This window comes from Gossypium raimondii, chromosome 12, assembly GCF_025698545.1.
Source record: "Gossypium raimondii isolate GPD5lz chromosome 12, ASM2569854v1, whole genome shotgun sequence".
NCBI lineage: Eukaryota > Viridiplantae > Streptophyta > Magnoliopsida > Malvales > Malvaceae > Gossypium > Gossypium raimondii.
Genome location: NC_068576.1, coordinates 9,655,469 through 9,675,871, shown reverse-complemented (window position 1 = coordinate 9,675,871; position 20,403 = coordinate 9,655,469). Strand labels below are relative to the sequence as shown.

The 20,403-nt window shown below is 31.8% G+C and overlaps 1 protein-coding gene, 1 long non-coding RNA gene and 1 other non-coding gene across 3 annotated transcripts; all 3 read right to left on the bottom strand.

The window, feature by feature from the left end:
- Positions 1 to 448: 448 nt before the first annotated feature.
- On the bottom strand, positions 449 to 1,927 carry LOC128035334 (uncharacterized). The gene is made up of 2 exons (XR_008191731.1): positions 891 to 1,927; positions 449 to 749 (listed from the first exon to the last, which is right to left on the bottom strand). It is a non-coding gene; the product is annotated as an uncharacterized LOC128035334 (long non-coding RNA).
- Positions 1,130 to 1,221, bottom strand: LOC128035782 (small nucleolar RNA Z122). The gene has a single exon (XR_008192331.1). It is a non-coding gene; the product is annotated as a small nucleolar RNA Z122 (small nucleolar RNA).
- Positions 1,928 to 18,209: 16,282 nt separating the features above from the next.
- On the bottom strand, positions 18,210 to 19,845 carry LOC105763188 (transcription factor MYB20). Its single transcript, XM_012581320.2, has 3 exons — positions 19,531 to 19,845; positions 19,320 to 19,449; positions 18,210 to 19,022 (listed from the first exon to the last, which is right to left on the bottom strand). The coding sequence occupies exons 1-3, from the start codon at positions 19,661 to 19,663 to the stop codon at positions 18,356 to 18,358; spliced, it is 930 nt and encodes a 309-aa protein (XP_012436774.1). The 5' UTR covers positions 19,664 to 19,845; the 3' UTR covers positions 18,210 to 18,355.
- Positions 19,846 to 20,403: the final 558 nt, after the last annotated feature.

The following is a 20,403-nucleotide window of genomic DNA, read 5'->3' as shown; positions in this document are numbered from 1 at the left end:
TTTTTGCAAAATCTCACAAATTCTCAGTATTCTGTTTGGTTCTTTCTAGTATTCTGTTTCTGTTTGGTTCTTGAGAAAGAAAAGAAAATAAAAACAAATTAGTAGAGAAGAATATTGAAACTAAAACAAAAGAAATGAAAGAGCAACGGAGAAAATTAATGAAAATTTTAAAATATATGTTTATAAAGTAAAAAGAAAATTTTTAAATAATCTATTTTATTTCTGAAAAATATGTTTTTACTGAATTTATAAAAACTTCGTAATTTAAAATTTTATTCATAGGAAGAAGTGTTTGAAGTAAATTTTAAAAGAGATCTGATTTTTTATGAAAAAAAGGGGCATCACGTAGCGGCCCCTGATTGCGCAACACGCCGTATCGGCAGAAAATCTAACGCCGTTATGGTCGAGTACAAGAATGGGTAACGGAAACAAAGTACCAAGTACCAAATTGGAAAAATTAAATGTATAGATACTACATTGACAAATTTATGGAAGTACATGGGTAAATCTTGCCATTATCTCATCGGATAAATTATATTAAAATTTATGCAGCAATATAACAATATGATCAAAAGCAAAGTAGCTGCAGAACAAGATTCATATGGAAGCACACAATCAGAAAAGGCTGCATTAGTGAAGCGATATGGAGGACTGGGATTCATATGATTACCTATTTCTTAAGCAGTGTGAAATTAGGAAAGAACATGCGACGCATCTGCCATTCAATTATCACTAAACACCTTGGTCCACTGTATCAATAGCAAGGAGCGCATAGAGTAATGTCATTTCATTTTTTCTTTACTTATTTACAAATTGATAGAGTAATATGACCAAACTCAAACTCAAACTCAAGTATAAAAAACAAGTACCAAAGAAAAGAAAAAGCTAACCTTTGAGGAAGAACCAACGCCCACAGATATTACCTAATTCAAAATCCTGGATACTAAAATTCTCTCCAGGACCTCTAAATGCAAAGCTTTTAGATCTCTGAACATAGTTAGAAGCACCACAATTAAAAGAACTATGCATGTTATCGTCATCGTCCCCTGAATCCTAGATATTTGTTAACCGGTAAGCCCATTCCCCTGTTCTTTTTTTCCTTTTAACGTTAGAGATGAAAGTTTTGGAGGTTGGAATCAGACTGACGTGCAAAAGGAAAAAAAAATCTTCAAAGCTTTGCTCAGATACCATCCAGCAATTAAGCTGTCATCATTTCCCAATTTCCATCAATTTCTCAAAACAAAATGCTTTATTCTATCAAGGAACACTTTTTGGAAGCCAAAACCATCAAAGATTAAATAACTAAAAATGCCCAAATCAGAAACACAAAAATTCTTAGGATAAAAAAAAAAAAAAGATGAAGCGATTAATTGCTCTCAGTTGAAAGGCCAATGTTTTCCACATCAGAGATCAAATGAAGCAAGGGTTTTTCTTCCTCTCTAAATTTTAAGACCAACAAAAAAACCAAAAACTTCCAAGTGTTTGACAAAAAGCTTTCTTCCATAATCTAAAAGAAGAGGATATGTAACAAAAGGAACATTAACCTCAACCCTTAGAAAACAGAATCATGAAGCCACAATCAAACACAAAAAGCTTAGCAATTCGCCTTAAACCATAGAGAAAAAGGCTTCGAAAAATCCAAACTCCAAGATCTCTATTTTCAGTGTGGTTAAAGCAAATCAATCATCATTGAGCAAAAATAAATAAATTTAAAAACTGTGGAACTTACGAGAAAATGCGAGAATCCATAGATTGGAAACTGCATGTCCAGAAGTACCTTCGATATTGCATCTTTTCGTATCCTTCCTTGTGTTATTGTTTTATATATTAACACCGAGGATCATAGAGAGATGCTATTGAGAAAGTGAAGAAAGAATTAGAAAAGGCGGGGATTTTGATAGGATTCGGCTGGTTGAGATTTGATTGTTGGGGTGGTTCTATATAATGTGGGCGAAGTTAGGGTTTATGGAAACGTGGATGAAAACTGTATGCCCATCGGGTCGACCCGGGTGCAATTCCATTTTTTAGGGTAAATTACACCAATGCTACTAAACTATTAATATGTTTACGTTTTGGTCACTCAACTTTAAAAAGTTACAAAATGGTCGCTAAACTATTTGAAGTTTTCATTTAAGTCACTGAACTATTCAAAAATTTTTCATTTAAATCACTAGATTGTTCTTCATTTTTTAAAGTTAGGCTAACAAGCTTTAAGCGGTGATTTGATAATCGGTACGATGGATCAATACCCATAAACAAGTAAAAGAACATACCGTAGATCTAAGTCAACCTAATAGCCAGTGTCAAGATTGGAGAAGAAAATTGTTTGAATTTTGATTCGGAGATTCATGAATTTTAAAGTTGTTTCATGAAAAAAAAAATTGAACTATGGGAGATAAGGGGAAAGAGAGCTTTCAATTGGTGCATTCGATGTCAAAAGAGAAGGCCATACAACAACTTTAACAACCTAGTGACTTAATGAAAACTTTCGAATAGTTCAGTGACCAATTTGTAACTTTTTGAAGTTGAGTAACTAAAACATAAACTTACTAATAATTTAATAACTTTAGGTGTAGTTTACCTTTTTTAAGGGTAAACTATAAAAGTAGTTACCCAACTTCTATTTTTTCACTTAAGAAAATCTATTTAATCACTAAATGAAAACATTTAGCCACTCATTAGAACTGTCCATGGGACAGGCCCGGGAAAAATTTTCGGCCCACCTCCTAGGCCCGGGCCCGGCCCGGCCCGAAATATGGGCCTAAAATTTTGCCTGAACTGCCCGAAAATATCATAAGCCTGAGCCTGCCCTACCCCCATTTTTAATAAACATTTAAAAATAAAAAAAATTTAAAAGTATTTTAAAATTATAATTAAAAAATAAAAAATATATATTTATTATATTCGGGCCGGGCCGGGCCAGGCCGGGCCCGGGCCAAAAAAGTGGTGCCCGAGGCTCGACCCATTTTTTAAATGGGCCTCGTTTTTTTGCCCAAGCCCATATTTCGGGCCTATATTTTTACCCGAACCCTCCCATCCGTCGGGCCGGGCGGCCCATGGACAGGTCTACCACCCATCCATTAAAAAAATTATTTTAGTATACTTTATAATTTAGTTTTAACAAATGGTATGTTTGGAGATATGTTTTGTACCACTAGCTCAACTTGTCGATTAACTTTCCGTACGCAGGTCTCGAAGTTTCATATTTTGTAGGGCTTAAAGCAATGTCAATGAAAGGGGACACCAGGCTTATAATAAGTTTGGGGATTAGCTTGGATTTTGGCATTTGATTCGTTACATGTTGAGACATTGTGTTGGTTTTGGATTCTTAGTACACATATGGCATATTGGTATGATGGTTTTGCTTTTATTTGACCTTTGGAATCAAATTTGATGTTAAAAAAAAAAGTTGTTTTTATGAATATATGATAAAGATAAAAAAAATTAGGAAGTATTGGTATAGAATAAGATGACACCATACAATATCACCAACAAAATAAAATAAAAATCAAATATCCAATTAAGCTTCACATTTAATAATAAAAAATATAAAATTATGGGTGAGCAAAACTCGATTCAATTAAAAAGATTAAATATGAGTTTGAGTTGGAGTGAAGTTGAATTTTATAATTCAAATAATAGATTGGAATAAATTTAAACTCTTAATATTTTGAAAGGAAGGAACAAATTTATAAATCAATGTTGATAGCATCATGCATTACATTTTGGTTTATAGAAAATTGTAAAACTTCTTCCTATACCTATTTACAATATTATTTCTCCATGACTCATTTGCAACTAATCTCTAAAACCAAATATTTATAGATTAGAAAATTTAAAATTAGAAAAATAACTGAAATTTTTAACATTTAATAAAGTAAGTAATTATTATGGAGATTAATCTCTCAACCATAAAAAAGTTTAAATCAATCATCCAGCATATCAAGTCTATTCTTTTTATGTGTTGTTAAGTATGTGACATATTGATGATGTGATATTGATAATCATTACACATTCTATTAATTTATTTATGATAAAAATAAATAAATTAAATTCTAATTTTAATAAAATTATAAAATTCTCACACATTTTCAAAATATAAAAATGCATTTATATCTAAAATGCCCTTTTTCAGAAATTAAAATATGATTAAAATTTTTAAAAAAAACTCTTGTTCAAAGTTTAATTGAGCTCTAAAAATATTTTGTAAGAACTACAAGTATGATTAAAATATATATTATTCTTTAAATAGAATATGTAATATAAAAATTAAAAAGTTATTAAATAAATCCGGCCAATTTACCAATAAAAGCTTAATTTTTATAAATTTACCGAAATGGGCCCGATATTTTATTATTTACCGGAATGGGCCATTTTTCAGCAAATCGCTTCCACGTCAGAGCGATGTCAGAGGACGTGCCAGGAAATCACGTCTACGTCAGCACGCTTTGCTGACGTGGCAACAAATTGCGTTAGCAAAGCGCGCTGACGTGGCCGTGGTTTCCTGGCACGTCCCCTGACATTGCGCTGACGTGGACGCGATTTTTCAGAAAAGGCCCATTCCGATAAATGATAAAATACCGGGTCCATTTCGGTAATTTTTAAAAAAATTAGACTTTTTTTGGTAAATTGCCCAATAAATCCAACAATTTTCAACATTTTCCCCCAAAACCACCGCCAAACCCAGATTTCAGTTGACCTCTGCCGTCACCGTCCACCGTACGCCATCGACCATCAGCCTAGAACGCTATCAAAATTTGACCAAAATCTTTATCTCCATCTCCTTTTCCATATTTCCCAATTAGTTTTTGCTAAAAAAAATTTCAACAAATCCTAGATCTACAAAAGAAACTTGAAACTTTCGCCATCTTCTGCCGCTACTAAGGTCACCTTTGCAATATATAGTCTTCACCCACACCAACCACATCTCCATCTCCGTCTCCTTCGTCTTCGTCTCTGCCTCACCCAACGCACCACCCCCTCCCCTTTTCGCCTCGGGTTTTCCCTCTATTCATTTTGCAAATTTTGCAATTTTTTTTTGTAATTTTTTTTATATATTTTTAGATTTTTATATATTTTTTGACTTTTTAATTTTAGAAAAAAATATAATTTTATTAGAATTACGACCAAATTGAGATGATTTATAAATGTTGAGGATTAATTTTTCTATAATCATGATCAAATTGATAAAATATGTAATTATTGAGGACTAAATATGTTATTATAACAATTTTAGAACAGCCTGTCATCCATCTATCACAGGCTTAATATAACGGAAAAGGACAAAAAATAAAAATAAAAATAAAAATAAACCCAATAAATTGGATGATCAATTTAAAATTCTTTTACTTTTAATTTTTTACTCTTGTTGAGTGATGACCGATGCAGTTTATCCAAAAATTACCTATAAGTTAAAAATAATATTTAACTAAAAATATAACTGAAATTTTAATATTTGATAAAGAAAGTAACCGAAAACAATAATTAAATGATTAATTTGAATTTATGGAAATTAACAAAATTAAATAGAAAAATCTAGTTAAAATTTTAAAAATGACAAAAGAAAATATAATTTAACTAGTCTTCTTTTCTGTGCTATGCACAAGGTTTAATGTGTGAATAAAACCATTTAGAACATAATATATTTATAATATTTTGAATATAATAAATGCTATAAAGGTTGTGAAATACAAATATTAATATTTTTTTTGGCACAAAGTACAACCAACCAATTGCGATTACAAACCAGTGAAATTCCTAAGTAGTAGTAACTAGTAAGAGACGATGCATTTAAATCTTTATGCAGCAACACTAGAGCTAAGTCTGGGGTTCTATAAACCTCTATAAACTATTAAGATTATGACCAGCTAATTTAGCCATACGTGGTCAGCAACTTTGATGTGGTCTCTAGGAATATGCTCGTACACTCCAATTGTGTTTTAGGAGCTGATTAGTTAGTCACAACTTTGTTATCCTATTAACAATAATTTCTCCAGCCAAAATCGATTCAACTACCATCGCATTGTCATATTCCAGACCCAAATGTCTATAGTCAGCTTCCCATGCAATTTGGAATCCTTCCAAAATAGCTCTAGCTTCAACTTTAAAAATTCTCTCATTCCCAATTCTCATTGTGAAGCCATGTAACCAGTTTGCAGACGAGTCTCTGAAAAATCCTCCTATTGACGCGCCGTTAGTGTTATTCGAAACAACACCATCTGTATTTAATTTGACCCAACCTTGCTCAGAAGGCATCAAATGTTTAAGAGTGGCTTTAGTTTATCTGAGAAGATCACCTGTATTTGATTTCTCCGTGCTCTTAGTCCATGCTAATGCTGTAGAAATTATTGATTCGATCCTACTATGGTTGTCTTTGAAAATAAAATTATTATGAGATTTCCATAACAACTAACATATGATGGAAAACAAAGTTGGCCAGTTCACCTCTCTACTACCAAGACCTTTCTGATTAGCCAAGTTCAACACTAACCACTCATTAAGATTAGATGTTAAGAAGATATTTCTAGCATTGCAAGGAACCACGACATTCTAGTCTGCTCTCGAAAAAGAACAATCCTAAACTGCGTGAATACCTAACTCAATAACATGACCACATCGGGGACAATGGCTCTTATTTGACATGTGCCTTCGAGATCTCTCACCATTGGTCAAAATACGACTCTCAACAATAGCCACAAGAACAATTGAATTCATTGCGGAGCTTTCCAATTCATAGGCGAAGCAAAATTACCAATAGAGTAAATACTTTTTTTAAGTTTCAATAGAAGAGAACGAGTCATTTTGTGACCACTTCCACGAGATACAATCAATATCTGCAGTCGGATCAAGGAGTAAAATGGCTGCAATGTGGAGGAGGATATGGTTAGGCAACAACTGATTTAGACGAGGTCAATCCCAATTCCCGATATTATCAATCATGTTACAAACTCTAATAGTCTCATTCAGCAACTCTATCACTGTATAGAAAAATTTAAGAGGGCTAATCTGTCTAACCCAAACATCATTCTGAAAATTAATCACGTGTCTATTGCCAACGGTCCAATATACACTATTGAGAACCTCGGGCCACACTCTCATGATAAAAAGCCAGATGAAGGAGTGGCAACTCCTTGAAGTCGAAATTGACAACAGTCCCTGAATGTTATATTTGCTCTTCAAGACTTGCACTCATAGAGCCTCAGTGTTAGCAACAATATTAAATCCAATTTTAAAAGAAAATTCTTATTCTGATCTGCAAGATTTCGCATTCCAAGACCCCATTGTCAAAAGGTTGGCAGCATTCAGACTTGAGAAGCAATACTTTGAGGGGAGAACAAACTACTACGCCCAACTAATGGAAGCTTTAACAGTCTCAAGAGCCTTAAATTGTATTGTAATCCAGTAAATGCCTTTTATTATTTTTTTTATGACACCCTTGTACAAAGCCAATATTTCTAGAAAACCATGCATATTAAGTGAATTATTGCTGATCACTTAAAGGCCAAATAAATTTTCTCTACCTGTGCAAAATTATATATGATTTGAATCAATTTTCTAGTAATTATTATTTGAATTTATCATAAAATTCATATTCCTTATTTGCTTTCTTGATTGACATCAATAAATAATTGCAGGGTTATGTGATATTAGAGAACATGGAATCCTGAAAAAATTAAGAGCACAAAGAAAGCCATTTTTCTCTACGTAAAATTAGGCTAAGTTGCAATTTTAACTTTTGTATTTTCAATTTTAATTTTTGAAATTATAATAGTTTGTACTATGATTAATATAACTTAAGAAAATTAATATGTAATATTTAAAATAAATATAAATTAATTAATAATACTCATCAAAATGATAAAAAATGATTTAATTTAATTTAACGTTTATGATTTTTATTTTAGCAATTAATTACCAAGTATTAATTAAAATTTCATTAAATATATGTTAAGTCTTTAAAATTGGAATATAAACTCATGTCAAATTATTAGAATGACAAATAATATCGAAACATTAAATTGTTAAAGTATATATACTAGTTTTTTCTTCTTCTGCAATACACGAGTTAGGTTGTATATATTAATTCTAAAATTTATTATGAAATTTTAAAATTTCAATAAAATATGCATGAGAAATATTTTACAAATTTTAGCAGTTCAACTGATTAAAATATTTGTAAAGAAATATTTCATTTTAAACAATAAAAATTCAAGTGAAAAGAAAAACAATAGTTTAATGGTTCCAACTTCCAAATATGGGGTAACTGTAAACCATAAAAATTGACTTAATACATTAAAAAATTACTAGTTTTTGGTAGCTTTATTGATGCATACAATTATGTTTTTACTAATATATTAGCTATGGTTATGTTAGAGCCTTAATTGATAGTATTCGAATAATAATAAAATGAGCTCGAAAATGGAATTTGATACAACAGAAGATAGATGAATTGATGAAAAGAAGAAAGATGGATGGTGCTGGTGGTGAAGTAGTTGGATAGATAGCCTAGCCTTTTTTAGTGAATTTGTACCAACGAAGAACTATAGCTGCATTTATTTAACCCTCCTTATTGACTTGAATTAGATGATATTGAAGAACTGAAATAAAAGTTCTATCGAGAAAGAAACAAGAAACTAGTCTTGAGTCATGGAAGGAAAAAAAGCTCCCTTGGAGCGATTTTATTAATCAAAATAATCAAAAGTGCATCATGGTGGTGGCTATCCGTGCCTGTTCCTAAGTATTTATAACCATGTCTAAGTCTTACCTGAATCTTAAGTAATTATTAAACCTCTTAAGATCTAGTAAACTATCTTGCAGAGCAAGTAACATAAACCTTCTTAGACCTAGTCACACTCTTATTAATCTAAAATACTAAAAAAGTTAGAATAAATAAATCCAAAAAATATAAGACTTAATAAATATATTATTGAGGTTATACATAATCAAAATTAAACCGGATATCATTTAAAAGAAAAACCAAAGTCAAAACTCTTTATATTTGATTATTTCATATCTAAAAAGAAGATATATGATTATTGTGGGTGTGGTAATTATTTATCTCATCCATTAACCATGTTATCAAAAGAGTTCAATTATCACTCATGTGAATGAAACACATTTTATAGTCAATCATTTATCTTTTTAAAGAATAGTTATGGTGAGCAAATTAATTACTATTGTCGATAATAGATAACATGATTACAAAAAATTATTATTTATTTATTATTAAAAACATATTCGATTACCTATTAGTTAAATGTTTACAAAGATATGTTTTTAACTTATACAAATAGAAATATAAATTTGAAATTATTAACCAATATAAACAAACTTAAAAATAAATTAATTAACATAAATCCTTGGTTCAAGTTGAGCTGATTTCCAATTATCTACAAAATTCACAAGGACAGTGATCGCAAAGACGAGGGAATGTATGTCCTAAATAGTTTATTTGACTGTGATAGGTGTTGGAAAGAAAAAGGAAAAAGGTTGTGATTCCGTGTAATCGGATCTATTACAAGCCCCAAAAGTGTGTTGACTTTTATTTGGGCAAGAATGATGTGAAGCTGATACTTGTCCTTTTAGTCAATTTGTTTTCTTGTTAACTTCCATGTCTGCTATTCTACGCGTTTGTCGGCGAGTGGGCTAATGAAGGGATCCCACTAACGAGACTTTTCCCACTTTCAATCAATCATGAGATTTTTTTTTAAATTTTTTAAAAAATGATTAGTATTTTTTTTTGGAAGAAGTCTTTGAAGTATTATCTTTAGGGAACAGACTAAAAAATGGCCTATGGAATATAGGTCACCTGTTGGGGTATACGGTATCATTTTAGTTATTATTGATAGGGGACAGACTCCTCCAAGAGAAGTCTTCAAAGTGTCATCCTCAGGGACACCAACCTAGTCCTTCGATAATAGAAGGTATTGTCCCCCAGAAGAGGGTTTTGTCCCCCTCCTCGAAACCCATGTATAGTTCATAGAGAGGGCCGCCTCGACCATACATGGATGTACAACCACCCACCAAGAGACGACATGAGTGTCTCGCCCTTGGTGGGATTTGAACCCCTAACCCATAGAATATAGGTCACCTGTTAGGGTATATGGTACTAACCGCTTGCGCGTGTACCAAAAATACAGAAAAATTTATAAAAAAAATTTAAAAATGCGATTTTAACTGCAAGTGTATAGTGTCAGTTGTAATATTTATAGTGTCAATGGAACACTAAAGCATTCCAAAGATCGAACCCAAAGGAGTTGACGATTAATCAATTTCTAAACTAAGGACATGTGACTCAAAGAGTCTAGCTAACTAATCAGTAAGCAATTTTATTATGGCAGACCATACAAGAGGTTAATTACGCTAATTAACTACCTAGAAACAGACAATAACTAAATTGTAAATAAAGCAAAGTATGAAACTAAAAAAATACGATAACAGACAACGGTTGATTGGTTTTCATGTGGTTGGTTAACCTTTGAATTAGGGATCTAAATCGCTAATACTCCTCAATTGGTTCAAATTTACCTTTCAATCTCAAATTTACCAATTTAGACAAATTAGCCTGGTTTATCTCTTGACTTCACCAAACTAATCTGGGACTATCAAATTGGTGCCCAATAATATCTCATCTTGGTCTCGACGTCTTTTTGATTTAGTCCGTAAATCAAAAAATAAACTTCCCCACATTTCCATCAACCAACCAACCAACCAACTAGTATCTATACATGTTTTACTAAATATCGATACCTATTGTTGTGTATTGATACCTACGTTATTTTCTTTTGAAATTTGCTAAATGGTCTCTAATCATGTATTTAAACTGTTCCGAATGTCATATAATATTTTTTTAGTCGCAATCACCTCTAAAACTGCTTAAACTAATAAAAATCATTCTTGCTTAAAGCTATATACGCATGTGAAATTGTTACAATGTTGATGTCCTATAAGTCGGGTCCGGCGATCGGACTGGGTGAAGGGTGTTACAAGGAATTTAGAATAGAGGAAATTGTTAGTAAAGTTACCGAAGGACAGTCTGTGATAGTGAATAGGATCTTCAAAAAAATCCCGTAGGAGATTTAAGGAGAAGTATTGTTTGGAACTGCATAGGAATCAGAGTTTCCTAGTGGAAGCATGGTGTTTGGATTGAAAAGAGGAATAACAAATTTTGTGGCTAAGTAACTGATGTGTCAATAGGGAAATTTCGGGGAAGAAATTTCTCTTTAGGAGGAGAAAATTGTCACACCCCTAAAATCGGGTTAAAAGAATCGGGTTTGTGAAAATCGAGATTGGTCACGCCTTGATTTATAAGGTTATCTTTGTGCATTTATAAATCGTGGACTTGAAACAAATATTGAAATTAAGATCATAAATAATTAATTAAAGTATTAAAATAATATAGTCAGTCATTATTATATTAATTAATCTAAAATTAAACTTGATTATGAGGTTTAATTTGAAAATAGTGTGTTTTAATTGAGTTAGGACCTAATTGGAAAAGGGGTTACATGAATTAAAATATTAATAATGAGACTTGACTATGAGTATTTTATATAAACTAAGATGGAATGTGCTAAGAACTATAAGTTAAATAAGTTAATAAAAAATTGAGTAAATGTGTAAGCTAATAAAGAATATGTAAGTTGAGCCCGAAATAAATATAGGTAGTTAAGAAAAAAGATTAAGTAAGAAGTAAGCGTTAGCCCTAATGCTTAAATGTTAACTTTCCTCTTTAGAAAGCCTAGGTTCAAACCCCACCCCTCCCATTTATTTTTCTTTTAATTTTCAATAACCTAGGATAAAAACCACACTAAAATAAATACCGTTAGGGGGTAAAAACTAAATAAGAAATAGGCTTCGGCCTAATGGATAACATGCTAGAACCCTTCTTAGAAGTTTTAGGTTCAAGTTTCCTCCTTTCTTTTTTATTTCATAATTTCACCAAAAATGCTTCAAAATATATCGATATAATCAAGCATAAAAAATAAACAAGAACTGCGCGATAGCCTAATGGTTAAAGTGTTAGTTTCCCTTTATGAACTCAAGTTTGAGCCTTCACCTCCTTTCCCCCTTTAATTTTTAATTTCAAATTTTGGCAAAACCTTGGAAAAATTGCAAGTCATCCCCTAGAGTTTACAAACCCTAGGAATTTAACCAATTCTTTCATAATTAGAATTCATATATTGCCCTTCCTCAAAATTATAGAAATAGAATTCCACCATCTTTTTATATTCTTTGCCTAATTAGAATTTCAATTTGCCATTTTTCAAATCCTAATATAATATGCCCTCTATCTTCCTATTTATTCTCTTTTTATTTTCTTTCTCTTTTCTTTACACCATATCTTCATCCTAATTGTTGATAACTTTTTGCTTTCTCGAATCAAATCATCCTCTATTCAATCATTCTTTCTATCAATTTTGTAATTTTCGTCAATAGCATCCCTACAATTACTAAGAATCGATAAGTACATCTAATTTTCGATGTTTAGATATCTAATTTTCGTAATATTTCTATTCAACACTAGTCTTATGTTTGATTAATCAATCTTTTTCGGTTCTTGCTTAATCTTTCAATAATCTTGATAAATCTTGAAATTAATCGTTAACTCATGTATAAATGTCATTTGAAGGACTCGTTTTAGGTACATCGGGTCAGATTTGAATGCAAGGAACTTCGATCAAACTTTCAGTGAAAGGTGTGTGTTCTCTTACAAGCGAATCAGGGCAAATCATGCCTAGTATTAGGGCCACACAGGCGTTTGGGCCACACGAGTGGACTACACAACTGTGTGCCCTGGAAACCCTAGTGTAGTTCGTGGACCATATGGCCTGTCATACAGTCGTGCTTCCCCTATAGGTTATTTTTGCATTTGCAATACAGTCACAACCTATTACACGGCCTGGCCACACAACCGTGTAACCTTTCCACACGGCCTATAGCACCCCACACGGTCATGTTACCTTTGTTTTACAATTCTACCCAAAATTTTGTGAATTAATCAGTTTAGTCCTTAAATAGTCCCTAAACTATTTTTAGTGCTTTGTTTCATTCAATTAAGTCCCTGTTAATATGATTAATGTTGGAATCTATAATCTTATTGATTGAATTATTATTTTATATGCTTGATATGAGAATATTACTTGTTTACAACCACTGTAATTCTAATGAACCGATAATGTTTTCCATACCACTGTGTTACTTGTTAGCTCGGAAGGATCAACTCGAGAACACCGATAGGGAAGTTGAATAGGCATTTGAGATGTGGTGGAAGCAATAAAAATTGTGAAACAAAGAACAATATGATTTATAGTGGTTCAACCCCAATTGTCTACTCCATTACCTTAGCTTATCACAATTAAAGATTTTCCCAAATTCACTAATTTGGTAACCTTTGAGGACAATGTTTAACCTTACAATCTCTCCTAAGATTTATGCCCCAAAATCTTAAGATACAACTCCCTTAAAGTTTTTACCCAAACCTTAAAAATTAACCCTCTCTCAAAGAGAAACAAATAAGCAAACAAAGAAACAATCCTCTAATTTGTTTACAAGAAAATGTATGAAAAAATTAAGCTCTAAGTTGTTTTTATTGATCTTTAAGCTTTGCACATGTCTCTTGTTGTTGCTAAACCTTTGGAAGATGATATTTATACCTTCTAATTTGATTTCCAACCATTGTGGTTGTCGTAAAAGTGAATGTAGTTGTTGGGGATGAAATACCAGGTCATTAACTTCACCTGCAGCAACGAGTGTCGCTATCTACCAAAAAGAGTATTGATATTTTGTTGTAATTAATGCTGATTTCACTGACCATTGGAGCAGGAATACCGATACTTGAGGGATTTACTGATAGTTTTTATAAAAGTATCAATACTAGATCGATACCTAGAAAATGTTACAAATTCCAGAATGTCAATTTGGTATTGATTAACAAAGGGGTATCGATATCTTCTAGAATATTGATACTTAGACAAAAAGTATCGATACTTTTTGTCTTGGAGTAATTCTAACTTGTTTGAAAATGATTAAAACATATTTAAAAATCTTTGACTCAATTAAAACCACATCAACTTAATTTTATAAAATTGCTCAAATTTACTTCTATTCAAAAACACTTTAATTTGTTATATTTATCCAATAAAGCTTAGTTTAACACTACCTATTGCATGACATACATGTCTACTGTTACTATTAAACTGAACTCACGTTAAACAAGTTTATTGTTATTGTTGTGATTTGTTATAAGCATGATAATTGCTACCTACATACTTATTAAAAATATGTTAATGCTACCGTACTAATCTGTCATAGCATGTCATGTTACATTACATTGGGTGGGACGATATGAACGGAGGAAGTGTTAGCAGCTTTTATCTACATTGAATAGTGGTTTATCCACACCGTATTAACATATTTTCTCTGCATCAAATAGTGGTTTATCCACACCGTACTAACAGATTTTATCTGCACCGGTTAGTGGTTTATTCGCACCATACTAGCAGTTTATTTGCAATGCTTAATGTTTCATTTACACCGTGGTGTAAAGGTAGAGGAGTTCTGGGGAACTCTTACCATGGAGTGTAGCGGAGTTAGGTAGGACCTATTCTGATAAATTGAAATTGCATTGAATTCATAAGCATTTGCATGGCTATGAACACTGGGATATTATGTTGATGAATTATTCTGCACTTCTGATATTCTATATTGCTACCCAATTGTGATTTATTTTATGAGTTGATATTATGTATGATTTGTCCACTGTTTGTACTAATTTTCTTGTGATTGAACTCACACTGAGCTTCATAGCTCACTTTCCTCTTTTATTTCTATCTCTACAGATAACCCACCAGGCTAGGACACGAACACGACATCTAGAGGAACTCGACTCGGTTTCGTTTATTAAAATATTTTAGATTTATTATTTGATAGTTTTATTATTCAAAGACTGTATTATTTTATTTTGAATAACAACATGGGACTCGGGATTTAGGTTTTTATAGCATGCATGATCTTTAATTTGATTTTAGGATATAAAAATATGGATACTAATTATTATGCATGAACTTCGGTTTTTATTAAAATTTAAAAACATATATCACTTTTCCGCTGCTAAACTATAATTAAAGTTTCAAGTAATAAATAAATTGGTAATTAACCAAGTTTTCAAAGATAGTCACCATTACATGGGTAAGTTAATCTAAATCGGTTCTTTGATAACTTGTAGGTTTTTCTAAAAATAGACTAAGTTTTCTTTCAAAATAAACAAATGTTTTAAATGTCTATTTTATAAACTCCAATGGCTTATTGGGTCATTTCGGTAGTCGATATAATCTTCTGAATTCGGGCTTAACATCTAGGTAGGGTTGGGGAGTTTACATTATCTCATTATCACCAGTGTGTCTTCTTAATGATTAATATGACCACTGTCAACAAATGATTGTGATAAATTGCTCGTTCGAGAACAAGCAACTCGTGACCATGTTCCATATTTATCAATCCACACAATGCTAATGAGAGGATATCGTTAACTCTTTAACCGAGCTATGAATTCTATTGTTGCTAGCAAAGCCATGCCATACACAAGTCATCTACCCAACATACTGGCTATGGGATTGATAATTTTTAGATCATAAGCCTCCACTTATATCAAAGCACATGAGTTACATACGCATGGTTAGTGACTAACTCAGGATTTAGGTAAGTCACACCATAAATGTCACAAGTGAATTAACTCACAAACAGATTCAAAATTAATTCAACTTGGGTCCAATCCAATGTATGATTCTTTCAATGAGTACATCTATGTTTCTACTCATGTAATTATAGACTAGCCATCTCCACAATTGGAATTATATGTGACATAATAATCCTTCTAATTATTTGAATCAAACGCTCACTTTGATTATTTTATGGGATTATAGACTCGTTTAGATTATCTACTGAAGTAAGTTATCTTTTTCGCAATGTAAATGTTCGTACAGTGCCACTTATAATCAGTTTGAACTTAGACAATCAATGAGATAATATTTTCTTGTCACAATTTTGATATGTATGCAAAACATGAAAGACAGAAACACAAAAGATATAACAATGAAATGTAAAATTAACTTTATTTATTTATTCATCGTTCAAATACATAAACAAAAGTTATATGTTTACTACAATATGGGCACATTTCCCAACACCAGCATGTAGACATTGGATGGAATTAAACATGTATTTAGATATCTCAGAAGTACCGCTAGTATAGGGTTATTTTATTCAAATGACTCAAGATCTTTATTAGTTGGATATGTTGGCACTGGATATTGATCATATCTATATAAAGGTTGATCTCAAACAAAATATTTATTTACATGTGGAGGTACAATCATATCATGGCGTCCAACAAAACAAACATTAATTGTTGCCTCTTCAAATCATGCAGAATTAATTGCAATGCATAAACCAAGCCGAAGTGTGTTTGACTAAGGTTGTTAAGCCAACATATCTAGAAGATATGTGATTTGCCTCTGCAAGAAAAGATGTCAACTATTATATACAAAGATAATGCAATATGTATATCTTAATTGAATGGTAGTTACATGAAAGGTGACAGAACGAAATATATTTCACCAAAATTATTCTTCAATCATGATCTTGAGAAGAAAGGTGATATAGTAGTTCAACAAATTCATTCTAAAGATAAGTTGGCTAGTCTTTTACCAAGTTATTGCCAACCACAACATTAGAAAGACTAGTATACAATATTCGAATGTGTCAGCTCAAAGATGTACTATGATGTTGCCTTTAAGGGGAGTCTAAAACACGTTGTACTCGTTTCCTTTAATCAAGGTTTTGTCCAACTGGGTTTTTGTGGTAAAGGTTTTCAAGGAGGCAACTTGTAACAAGAGATTGTATACTCTTTTTCATTCATTAGTTTTTTATCCTACAGTGTTTTTCCTATTAAGGTTTTAACGAGACACATGTTTGTTGATGGACATCCAAGGAGGAGTGTTGTAAAAAATGAATTTCCATATAACTCCCATAACCCCCAATAATTCATTTTCTTGTAACTCTTAAATTTTTTTAGGGTGCCTTAACTATCTTTATTATAATTTTGTAACCTATGATGATTGAGGCTCTATAAATAGAGGGCATGTAAAATTTTTTTGATATCCTGAAATGAAAGTTGAACCATCCTCTCATTTTCTACTCTTTTCTCTTGTTGTAATTCTCTTAGTTCATAATAGCACTTTATATATTGAAAATTTTAAACTTTTAAAAGCTGTTAAAGTTTTATGTTCTTTAATTTGAATAGCTTTTCTTCTTCATAATTTTTATTTTTGACTATTTGAATTTTTTTAAAATTTTGAATTTTTAAAAGTTTAAATTATTTATAAACATGACGTATATGAGAAAATAGTACCGCATTAGTATAAAAGGTTAAAGGCCAATTTACTCCAAATAAAAGATTATAAAGCAAATTGACTAAATGTGTAAAAATGAGGGCTAAATTTGTTGTTATAATCCTATACAAAACATAGAAATAAACATTTAATGGTATAACTTCAACAGAAAAACTATATGATATACAAACACCATTTTGTTCAATTCCAATAGAGACACTAAGAAATTAAAAGACAAAAATAAGTTTGTGTTTACTCAGGGCGGAAGAGTCAATAAAATTCTTTAATTAAAGATGATTGTAAATGTTTGACTCTAAACTTAAGTTTTTTCCTCCCTGTTAATATAGTATGGGATTTACTTACACCAACATATAACTAATAAGTTTTATTATAGATAAAGAGGAAGTTAATTGGATAGAATTAAATAATTTAATTAGAATTTCCATACTTGTGATAAAAAAAAGGGGGGAAAAACATTGATTAAAAGATGGACATTGTTGGACTTCTGTTTTTTTTTGTGAAAACAGGGAAAACAATTGTTTGCATTTAGCAAATTTTGATGCTGAACTCTTGATCAATAGTTGAAGATGATGGCTATAAAATGGAAAAGGAAATATAAAAATATCGCATGTTTTTTCATGATAGTAAGATTTTAATCTTATTTATAGGTTTAATTGTAATCAAGAAAAAAAAAACTTTTTAATATATTAAATTTAACTTAAAATTCTTGATTCTCTTCAACTTCCCATATACAAAAGGAAATTAAGAGATATATATTTGTTTTTAATGAATTATAAAAGGAGGGTAAAACTCTAATAATAATGCAAATAGCACGACTCGAATTCATGTCACATTTGGGGTGATGAACACCTTAACCATCATGCAAACACATAAGATTAAAAAAAATAAAAGGAGAAACTAGAAATAAAGAAAACACATAATAAAAATCAAAGTGAAAACAAAAATCATAAAAGTGGATATGTCCAAGAATCTTGATCAAAGCCCATTCTTAGGCACTGAAATAGAGGAGATGATAATGAATCAAGAGCTAGCTTTGTATCACTATCATCATCATTGATCAGCAAATCCCAACCGCTGAAATCATCAGTATCCCACAAGCTCAAATTGTTGCTATCGGTCTTGTTGGTGTTGTTAACTGAAGGCCATTCAAAATCTGCAGGGAAGTAGTGAAATTGTTGTAGGAAGTTGGGAGAATGAGCAGAAGAAGAAGATGATGATGATGAAGAAGAAGAAGATGTTGAGGGTGCAGCAGGGCCAGGGATCAAGATTTCATGGGGTTCAATCAATGGAACTTCATCGGTGCAAAAACCATCAATGTTTTCATTGTTCATCGTCATATCCATTGGGTCAAATGATGAGCTTGTCATGCTCGTATCTTCCTCTTTTGCTTTAGTTATAGTGGATTGTAAGGATGTTTCAGGCGGTTTGGATTTGTCAACTTTTGGAACTTGCTTCTTTTGCTCTTTCGGCTGCTCTTCAGCAGTTGATAGTGGCTTGTGGGTGAGAGGATCAATGCCCATTTTCCTCAGCTTTTTCTTGATGTGAGTGTTCCAATGGTTCTTGATCTCATTATCAGTTCTTCCAGGGAGATGAGAGGCAATCTTAGACCATCTGAAAATGTCAAAAATCAATTTCTTTAAGGAAAAAAGAAAAGCAGCAAGTGTGATAACATAAAGTAAAATAATGAGTTGAAATTTGGGACCACTAGAAAGAAGGATGACTTTTTTGTAACCACAAGAGAGGTCCATGTAAAAGAGATTTGGATCAAAGTGCAATTTCTAAAGCATGTGAGATTTGGATGGAAATGATTGTGAAAGATGGAGTTGTTTTCAAGGAAAATCATAACCACATAATAATAATAACCATAATGTCTTTGGTAGAAAAATAAATGAAGATGGGGTAATTAACCTATTGCCAAGTTGAGCATGAAGATCAATCACCATTTGCTCTTCATATTCAGATAAAAGTCCTCTTTTCAGGTCTGGTCTTAAATAATTTGTCCATCTCAACCTGCAACTCTTTCCACACCTTAACAATCCTGCAATCACACATCAAACATCTTCATTTTTTCTTTTTAAAACATTACATAAATTTCTGAAAACAAGAATGGGAGAGAGACCTGCAAGCTTAGGAACAGCTCTCCAACAGAATTGGCCATTGGTGAGGATGAAGCTGATTAGCTTCTTATCTTCCTCAGCAGTCCATGGCCCTTTCTTCAACCCAACTTTCTCACAACATGGTTGTCTTCCCATCTTTATACGTATATTAAAAACAAGTGTTTTATCAAACAATGGGTTTCTCAAAAATATCAAAACTTTATCCAGAAAATGAAATGAAATAATTAGAACAAAGCAGTTGATCCAAGAGATAAAACAAGAGCAAGAAACTGGAACTCTCTTCGATGTTTGATGCACTGATAATAACAAAGCACATACACAAGCTCCCACCTTCATATATAACTGAATTCCCCCCCCCTGTCTGGGTTTATACACGTGTATATCAATGAAACGACGCGTAACACACGTGCGATGCTACTTTCAGAATCTTTGTTTTTTATTTCTTTTTCCACCTTCAGTTTCAAGATATAGACTGGAACTAACAACATCAAAGTAAAAGTAAAATATTTATTTTTGGAAAAACCCAACAATATCTAACCTAGGGATAGACAGATGGACAGATGGTAAGAAAGATTACAGACGTGTTTCTTCTTTTATTATTATTATTTTAATTTAAATATTAACAAAGATTTGTCTAGTTTTGTGTGATGGTTCCATGGTCTAATTCCTAGAGGAGAACCCAAAACAATCACAACTTTACCATACAAGGATCGTCCCACAATCAGAAATTTAGATTCGGACGCTTAAAAAAGTAAAATAATATGTCAAAGTAGTAAAAAATTTAAGTTGATAGTTATATTTCAATTATAAAGGGGAAGTAGCTTCACTGAACATGCAGACTCGGAATAATGGTATAGAGATTTCATGCCTGGCTT